This window comes from Buceros rhinoceros, unplaced genomic scaffold (genome assembly GCF_000710305.1).
Source record: "Buceros rhinoceros silvestris isolate BGI_N320 unplaced genomic scaffold, ASM71030v1 scaffold2140, whole genome shotgun sequence".
Classification (NCBI taxonomy): Eukaryota; Metazoa; Chordata; class Aves; order Bucerotiformes; family Bucerotidae; genus Buceros; species Buceros rhinoceros.
The window spans coordinates 75,232-84,551 of NW_010391099.1; the positions used below are offsets into that span (position 1 = coordinate 75,232).

At 46.6% G+C, this 9,320-nt stretch overlaps 1 protein-coding gene across 1 annotated transcript in view; it reads left to right on the plus strand.

The window, feature by feature from the left end:
• Nucleotides 1-9,320, plus strand: part of DOCK10 (dedicator of cytokinesis 10) — an 85,272-nt gene that overhangs the window by 41,674 nt on the left and 34,278 nt on the right. The window contains exons 15-23 of the mRNA XM_010140063.1: nucleotides 2,129-2,251; nucleotides 3,578-3,657; nucleotides 4,592-4,779; nucleotides 5,192-5,257; nucleotides 6,101-6,193; nucleotides 7,939-8,062; nucleotides 8,215-8,336; nucleotides 8,760-8,846; nucleotides 9,202-9,294. Coding sequence (XP_010138365.1) covers nucleotides 2,129-2,251; nucleotides 3,578-3,657; nucleotides 4,592-4,779; nucleotides 5,192-5,257; nucleotides 6,101-6,193; nucleotides 7,939-8,062; nucleotides 8,215-8,336; nucleotides 8,760-8,846; nucleotides 9,202-9,294 — 976 coding nt within the window. The remainder of the gene's footprint in view (nucleotides 1-2,128; nucleotides 2,252-3,577; nucleotides 3,658-4,591; nucleotides 4,780-5,191; nucleotides 5,258-6,100; nucleotides 6,194-7,938; nucleotides 8,063-8,214; nucleotides 8,337-8,759; nucleotides 8,847-9,201; nucleotides 9,295-9,320) is intronic.

Below are 9,320 nucleotides of genomic sequence, written 5' to 3' on the forward strand. Positions count from 1 at the left end.
AATGAAATCTGTTAACTTGTTTTCCCCAAAATTAACATCCTTAGAATCTCTTCAGGATTTTAATTCTGCGAAGTTTTCCTTACTAAAATTTCTCTGGTAAATACCAGTAACCTGGCGTCAGCCACTTCCAGCACGGACCTTGGTCCTTTTACGCTGTGAGCACCCCCAGCCCTGCCCTGGGAGGTGCCCCGCGCCGTGCCGTGCTGAGCAGCGCTTTGAAATACCAGTAACCTGGCGTCAGCCACTTCCAGCACGGACCTTGGTCCTTTTACGCTGTGAGCACCCCCAGCCCTGCCCTGGGAGGTGCCCCGCGCCCTGCCGTGCTGAGCAGCGCTTTGATCCGCGGCAGAGCTGGTGCTGAAGTTGCCTAATAAGCTCTAGCAGAGCCTGGTTTGCTCAGCATCCCGCTGCAGAGCCCAGAGCGTGGCGGGAATCACTCACTGGTGCTTCAGTCCGCTCTGTTAGCCTGGGGAAGGGAGCAGTGCTGAGGCCAAGAAATATCCTCGTGTCACCAGGACTGCAGTAATTATTGAATCTTAATCTTCTTTTTTCTTTTGTTTGGGTTTTTTTTTCCTGACAGCAGTTTAATAGGATTTGTAAAGCACGTGGTGGCTGCCAGAAATTAAGTCTGGCTTCTCCCTAATAACTTCAGAATTTTGACAGGGCGTGTTGGTGTGGACCTTATTCCCTCTAACTGCTGGAGGCAAAAATCCGATAGAAGAGGGGTGATTATTCTCTGCACTTACAAAGAAATGACATAGTGGTGCTTCTCTCAGTTAATTAAGACAAGACACGGTGCATTTATACTTATCCTTGCGATCCTCTTCCAAAGGTTTACTCCATTATTTTGCGTCTGGCACCAATTCGTGCTGGCACCAATTCTTCCCCTCACTGGCAGTGGAACAGAGAAGTGAGTTAAGGAAGCGAGATGGGCCAAGTGATTCACAGAGCAGCACTTAGTGTCAAGAACATTTTACTTTTGTTAAGCAATGTTTTTGCACACTACAGTTGACTCCAGGGTTCGTTGTTTGGATGGCTGTTACATTATCCAGTCCAGCCAGCGTGTGTGACCCTTGGGGATGTGCAAAGGGCACTGGAATGTCTTCATTAAATCCCAGAAGTGTCAATGAGCAGGGATGGAAATATCTGAGAATGTTTTCCTGTGCGCACAACAGCCGATACGTATTGTTCCCACTTACAGATGGATACCCTTTTTTTTTCCGTTTCTTTTGGCACTTCATAGCTGTTTCAACAAATATTGAGCTGATGCTCCACAAACCTGCTTAGTGAAGGAAGGCGAAGCCCCGGTGAGCTGTGTCATGCTCTTGGAAGGCACAGGACAGATTTAGTGTGTGGGAAGATACCATAGAGCTCTGTAAGGGAGTTCTGCAAAAGCTGACGTTTCTTTTCATGGTGAGCTGTAGTGGTTGGGGGTTGACATCTTTCTGTGACATAAAATTATCATGATTTTCATTGGATAGTGGTTTCTTGGACAAAACTACCTCCTGATGTAATGAATTCTTAAAAATGTTTCTTTGATGTCAGGAGTCAGTCTCTTTGAAGTGAGGAGTCATGTCCTTAATGTGTGAGCGAGATGATGAGGTCCCACCAGAGTCAGGGGCAGTGTCTGTCAGCCAGGGGTGGCCTCTCAGGGACTCCCCAGGAGCTTGCCAAGAGGTGGAGAAGGCAGCCAGGTGATGGAGGGGTGGGTGGGAACAGGAGGCTGGCTCTGGGGAGCTGCTGTACGCATCCAGCTCCCTCACGTGGGACCTAGCTACAGAGTGAGGGGGGGAAAACAGAGGGAGGTGAACAAGATGGTGATCTGTTCTAGCTAACCCCTAGCAGCTCCAAACAGCACCCGAGGTCAGAGGGGGGCTTCTGCACCGTGTCAGAAGGAACAAGGAGTGAAGGCTTTGCAGGTCTGGGACTGTGGGTGTGAGGAAGTGAGATTGCCTGCGAATGTACAGCTCAGCGGAGCGTTCTGGGGGGAGGGCTCTGCAGGGAGCCCTGCGGTCCGTGTAGGAATTCGTGTCGTAGCTGTGTTAAAAGATGACATGGCAATTTTGTATGTTCAAATATATAAATATGGGTGAGTGTTTATAAACGTGTCATTTTTGTTTCTTTACAGACCAGTGTTTAAAGATAACCAGGGAAACGTTGACAGAGACTCCCGATTCTCACCTTTATTCAGGCAAGAAAGTAATAAGATTTCCATGGAAGATTTGATTAAACTAATAGCCGAATACAGAAGGTAAGGAGCAGTTTTTAATTTGGTTTACCAGGGAATAAAAGCTTTATACAGCCGTGCAGAATAATTTGCACAGCTTTTTATCCTTCACTGAACACAATGTGCTGAAGTGGCCATATTAAATCAGTGTTTTTCACATTAGCCAATTACCTGCCAAAGAGTGCTTTAGGTTGGGCTTTCCAGGAAAAAACTGAAATGTCATTTGGCACATTAATAAATGTTGTTGTAACCTAAAGATAGCGATTCCTTAAGTTAGCTTCTATCAGGGGAAATGCAGGAGAAGGAACCAACAAGAGAACATTATCTCAGGGAAATAAAGAAGGAGGGGGGGGGGAAACAGAAAACCCATTCCTTAATGGTTTCCCTGCTCCTTGCTTTTGTTTGTTTGGGTCTCCATGACAAACGGCAGAGTGGAAGCTGGAAGGAAACAATACTCCCAATGTAAACCAGTGCCTGGCGGTTTGGCTGGATAATCCTCCACGCGGGTGTAATCCAGGTTAATTGGAGGGCAAAGGCTTTGTTTATGCTGGATAAGTGACACGAGAACTCACCCGTGGATTTCTGCCTGTCCCTGCTGCTCTAAACGTGCCCCAACATGAACTAATCCAATTAACTTCCCCTGTTCCAGTTACACACAATCAGGTCACAGAAGGATTGGGTGTCAGCGGCAGGGAGCGAGCTGGCCCTTCATCTCTGGTGCCAGCTCCCTCTCGCTGGTCAGGAACTGGACTGGCATTCTCGCTGCTCCTGTTAGAGCCTCCACTGCTGGGTTTGTCTGTCTGAAGCTCTCCTCGATAAAAGGAGTGCGGCATCACCGTTATGGCTCTTCTCGAGTTGCTGGGGCGTGAGGAACATGTCTGGGTATGGCAAAAGCCGTGATGCTGTGATGAACCCCGCTCGGCTCAGGAGTCCTTGAGTCTCTCTTAGAGACTGTCGATTCAGGTTTTAGAAAGAGCAAGTGGGTGTGTTAACTCTCCTACAGGGATGGGTTCACTAGTTTCTTCCTCTTCAACAAAACCTGCTGTAATATTGTTTGCAAAGAAAAGGCAGGAATGAGGCCAAGAAAAAAGAAAAACAAACAAAAAACCCGAACAAAACAAACCAGGAATGAGGCCAAGGGAAAAAAAAACCAAAACAGACCAAAACATGCTTCTTTCCTGCTGTTGTGTTTGGTTTGAGTTTACTAGCCAACAGGTGTATGTTGAATGTGTTAAATGTATAGTTATATCTTAAATCAAGGTCTGATTTTTCATTTTAGATTAATTCCTGTGATGAGTCTCATCTCCCTTGTTCTGCTTTCCTAAACTGTTTTCATCTCTGTTGTTGCAGAGCAGAGAAGATCAGCAAAATACAGACCATTCCTGGCTGTTTGGAGATTGCAGTCGACTGTGTTCCTTTGGAACACCCAAGTACGATCCACTTCCTAAGTGGTTATTAGCACAAGAGGGATCGTTGTCAGAGGCTTTCCAGCCATAATGGCTGCCTTGAAACCCTTCTGGGATAAGTGGCCGCAGGGGGTGGTTTGTGGTTTATTTTCATTTGATCGTGCCCTTCTTGGTGTCGTCCTGTACCTGGCCAGACAGACCCCAGCACGCTGAGTCCACGTGTGATGAAAGTCCGGGCATCACTTTTTGCTCTCTAAGGGGTTAGGCCAAAGAGCTGGGTGGACTCCAGCAGCCTGAGGACGGTCACCTCGTGTGGCAGGCAGACGGTGCTGCTCACAGCACTTCCTTAGTACAGGAAAAACTTGTTGTCTTCTGGATAAGGCTCTAAAATACTTCAGAAGCTGTACCAGAAAGCTTGGTTAAACGTCTCCCCAGTCTCACGGCACAGGCAGAGTGTGCCCTGTCCCGTTTTAATTTCTCCTGTCGGGGTGACAGCGTGCTCATTTCCATCGTCTCTGTCCTGTTCTGACTCCAGTTCTCCCAGTTGCATCGTATATTTAATCTAGTTCCGCGCTACTTGTTTCTTCATTCGGTTTAGTACGTTCGTGGATAATAGGAGAACTTAAATGAGCTGTTGAGCTGTGGAATTAATGAGAAACAGCAGCACTTCAGTCTGTCCTGATGGAACTGTCTGTGTACCCCTGGTGCTGTTCTGCTGTCAGATACTCTCTGCATCCAGAGAGGTTCCCAGTGCGATACTGTTTAACTCGGGTGAGATGAACCATTCTTCTGAGGTAACGTGGACGCAGGATTTGACCTGTTCCATTTCCACAGTAGTTATTCTTTGCAAGTTAAGGCGGGATTGTACTTGTTCCATCTCAGTATTACTGATTCTTAGAGGTAGAGACTGCAACACCAAACCTAGTAAGTGATGGTTTTCTCCTCTGTTCTTTTGAAGACTGTGTAACTTCCTCCTTCATTCCAATCAAGCCGTTTAATGACATAAGGGAGCATCAGCCTACAGTGGAAGTTGAGGAGTTTGTGCAGGAATCGAGCAAATACTCTCGGCCTTACCGAGTATACAAGAACCAGATCTACATATACCCCAGGCACCTCAAGTACGACAGCCAGAAGTACTTCAGCAAGGTACAGGAGGTGACCGACCCCAGCCAGCGCGGGGGAGCAGAGTGCTGCCTGAGGTCTCCTCTAAAGGGAGGAGATGCTGACCTGGCTTTTGATTTTTTTTATTTTTTCAATCATAAAACATTAGTACAATTTTAATGGAATGGATCTATGGATTAATTTTAAGTGCTGGTCACTTTATAATCTGCTTCTACCCTGTCAGCTTAAGTCCTGGCTTGTATTTTGTCAGCTCTTCTTGGAAATATTATTTCTAGTGATATCACTGTGATTTACTGGCAATTTAAGTGTTGTTACACCAGATGTTGTTACATCTCCCAGATCTTAGAAATAGCTGATGGTAGCCCTCATGGTTAGCCTGAGTTTTTATGGGCACCCTGTCTCTGGTCTAAGCTTTAACACATTCCTCTCTTCTCAGGCACGGAATATAACGGTGTGCATTGAGTTTAAAAGCTCGGACGAGGAAGGGGCGAAGCCGCTGAAGGTGAGGGCGTTCAGAGAACCATGTTTCTGAGGGCATTTCTTACAGAGCCCAGGATTCGGCTATGCTGACCCGGAGCCACTGAAGAGTGGATGTTGTCGTACAGCCTTCATCCTTCTCCACCTACACTGTGGTTCTGTTTGACCCCAGCTGGTCATAATGGTTCCAGCTTGCAGTGCCAGCTTTCTGACTGAAGGACAGGAAAGATGACAGTATTAGAAAACCTAACCTTTTTTTTTTTTTACAGTGCAGCTTGCTTATTCTAAACGTTACCGTTTACCCAGCATTCCTCACTGGGCTCAGGACACTTCGTTGAAAGAGTGAGGCACAAAATCAGAAAAACATTAGATTTAGTTCTTGACTTTGCTACTGGCCAAGGGTTACCGTTGTACCATAGGTACAAATAAAGCTACCATCACTCAGTAACGAGGAGTCTCCAGCCAGGAGGCTGTTAACTGGTGGAGCTTTGGGAAGTTAGTGAATATGCTGGATTGTCTGTTGAATATTGTGAATTATCTTGAGTCCTGGGCTGCATCAAAGGGAGATAGCTGCTGCGAAGCTTTTTGCAAAAAACTCTGAAACTGGTAGGAGCCAGGAGGAAGCCTGAGCAGCCTGCATTGCCTAGCAGAGCGTGGGGGAACCCTCACAGGATCGATGGACTTTTACTGGAAGTGTGTCCAAAAAACTACGGGTTTAAGCACTAAAAATATTTCTTTAAATATTTGATCAAAGTAATTATGAATCTTTCATGATCCTGTTTTCAGTGTACAATGCATATGAGATATACCAAGACTAGTATCCTCAGCAGAATTTCTCGGGGTAATTAAAGCCTGTTGCTTTTATCAGTGCATTTATGGGAAGCCGGGTGGACCGCTGTTCACGACGGCAGCCTACACGGCTGTACTGCATCACTCCCAGAACCCCGATTTCTATGATGAGGTCAGTCTGCTCTTTCTTTCATTAAATGTCTGCCAACCCCACGTGTTTGCCAGTGAGACAGAAAAATGTGTATCAAGAATACTCCTGTTAGAGTCACTGTGTGTCGGGATGGGTCTGGGCTGGGTGGATTTACACACCGTCTTACATTTTGGAGTTTTTTCCTTAAATCAGCTCAGTGAAGCCTTCCATGTAAGCTGTTCTGAGTACACTTAAGATGCTGTAGAATTAATTAGGAACAGTCTAGCTCTCCAAAACACACGTCTGGATTACATTAGGGTCCAGCTGCATCGCTGGGTTTGATGGAGACGGTAAACACGATGGCGAAGGCTGGAGCCAGGCGTCAGAACAAATCCCTCCCTGAAGCTGAGCTCTGCCTCGAGCTCTGCTGATCCCGTGGCCTGAACAGAACGTACGGGGAGGTGGAGCGGCTGCTGCAAGTCATTCCGCTGGTGCTTTTGAGGCTGCAACTCGAGAGCAGAGCTCCTGCTCCTGCTGGCCTCTGCCAGCTGAGGGTTGCACGTGCCGCTGGTTCCCAGCACCCGGTGCTGGTTCCGCAGGCTTTCTGCAGGTGGACTTTGCCCTCGCGGTCTGTTTGGTGGCCTGTGAATGTCACAGGTCTGCTTTGAATTTTCTGCTGCAGCTTTGCTAAGGCCGGCAAACAGCGTTAGTATAGAGCCAGCATTTTCCCAGCTGTTGGCTTGGTCCTGGAAAAACTTCCTTTTTCAGTTAGTATTTCCTTTGCTAAAATGGCAGTGCATCTTGAGAGATCTTGAAGCCCACTTTGCGAGCAGTGCTATGGGCTTCAGTGCATCTGAGAACGCCCTTCATGGCATGCTAGTGAGGCTGCTGGTTTGGGCAGATTACTCTCAGCCTGAACAAACTGCTGAATCCACACCTTGACAGCCGGTTGGGCTGGAAGAGGTGTGCCCCTGTCCCGTGCCCTGGCGCAGCAAGTGCGGCCTGGAAGAGAATGTTGTATGTTATTGAGAAAGTTGTGTTCATCTCCATGTCTGAATGCCCATTCCTGTCTGTGTTTATAGTACTAGATTCTCACCCCTAAGCTGGTTTAACAGAGGAAGAAGCATTTATCAACAATTTCTAAGTCTTCCTTTAAGCAAAGGATTAGTTTGGATAAGCTTTACCATAGCTTACAAGGGCAAAGGGTCCTTTTTATTAATGCCTACAGTAACAGGTTTTTATTTCTTCGTGGTTTTATTCCAATGGCTAATAATACCCCAAACCCAATCTGTAGGGATTCCTGGATGACATGATACGGGATTTAAGACTGCAGAGCAGAAATTGTAGATAACAGTTTGTTTTTGTGTCAGTCTTTATTTCCTGGTCTTTGCCATGAACTGATGATGAAGCAGTAGCAGAGGTGATGAGGAGTAGCAGAGTTTTTGGTTTGGTCATCCTGAAAATACAGAAATGGTGATGGCTGTGGATGGCTGCTGGAGTGCAGGTGACCACTTCTAAGCAGGGTCCATCACTTTTAGTTCTGTCGTCTTTCATCTTACACTCTCCCATCCACAAGACAGAGAGGAAAAAAGCTGTTTTAAGTGGAAATGATGGATGGTCATCCTAAACAATTTCCTTAAGGGAGCATCTCCTACCTCTGCAGGAAAATGTTAGCCAGGCTGTACTTAGACCTCTGTGTAGAGAGAAATGTCACTTGTTTAGACCATCTCTGATGCCTGATTTAATTATTTTTAAACTAAAGTGAGGTGTAACATTTTACATTTCAGGTGAAAATTGAACTTCCCACTCAACTCCATAAGAAACACCACATTCTGTTTTCGTTTTATCATGTCACCTGTGACATAAATGCAAAAGCTAATGCCAAAAAGAAAGAGGCTCTGGAAACACCAGGTACCTGTAGTAGAATTACTTTCCGTTGTAAATATAAATGCTGTACTTTCGAATGAGGATTGCGGAATTTCTGGCTGGGTGGTGTTGTCTTCCTGTGAACTCAAGCAGCTTGTTTCTGCAGAGAGTCATGTCGAATCTGTTCTTGTGCGCAGTGGGGTACGCGTGGCTCCCTTTGCTGAAAGACGCCCAGTTGGCTTCCCAGGAGCACCATGTGCCCGTGGCGAGCAGTCTGCCTCCCAGTTACCTGAGCCTTCAAGAACCAGCCTGCGGGAAGGTATTCATCCCTACCTTCGTACGACTCAAACAGTGAGCCGAGCGTCCGTTGCCAGATGTTTCACACGAGATCACCTTTGTGTTTGCGCTTACCTGGAAGTGTGCACCATCAATAACCTGTTCTAGAATGTTCCTCCATGTACTCCATGGAGTACATAAACTACTATAGGCACCACTGGGCTGAGAGTCATCCGTTTCCGCCTCCTCGTGTTAGTTTTGCTTCATTCTGAGGACAGGCTGGGGCAGTGGTCTGGTCCCTTGAATGATAACGTTCGTGCTGGGAAGTGTGTTTGTTTGTACTACAGTAACTCCGGGGTTGTGAGAGTGAGCAGCCATGTGCAAAGCTCACAGCGAGAGCTCGATGCAGACTTGAGTAAGCAGGACCCAAGGGGAAAATGTGTGTGTTTGTTTGTTGTTTTAATAGCAGATCGGCTGTGATGTGAAATGGGTAGATGGTGGGAAACTGCTCTTCAAAGTCTCCACTTTTGTTGTCTCGACAGTAAACACTCAGGTAAGCCCAATTTCCTCTTGCAAAAAAAGAGTGCCAAGGAACATTTGAAACCTCATGAATTTTTCTCTAACATTTAAAGGTTATTTGAATGCAGAAGGGCAAGATGACAAGGCACACTTCAGTGAAAACCATAATTAATTTAAGGTTATAAACAGTAACATAGTGGACTGCCAGTGTGAAGCCCCTAGTAGCAGGTTGTCCATAGCCGCTGTGCTGGGCTGAGCAGGCTGCTCTGGTTTTGAGTCTTGTGTCCGAGGCGGTGGGGAGCGAGTGTGGTCTTCGCTCTCACGGGTGGCTGCTGTGAGCACTTCATGGAGCTGAATTCTGATCCTGATGGGAATGTTTGTCCTTCCAGGATCCATACCTGAATAATTTTTTCCATCAGTGCCAAGAAAGGGAAAAGGATCTGTCCCAGCCTCCTACCTCAAACTTTATCAGTTCTTGTAAGGTAAGGTAACCTGCAGCACCAACCTT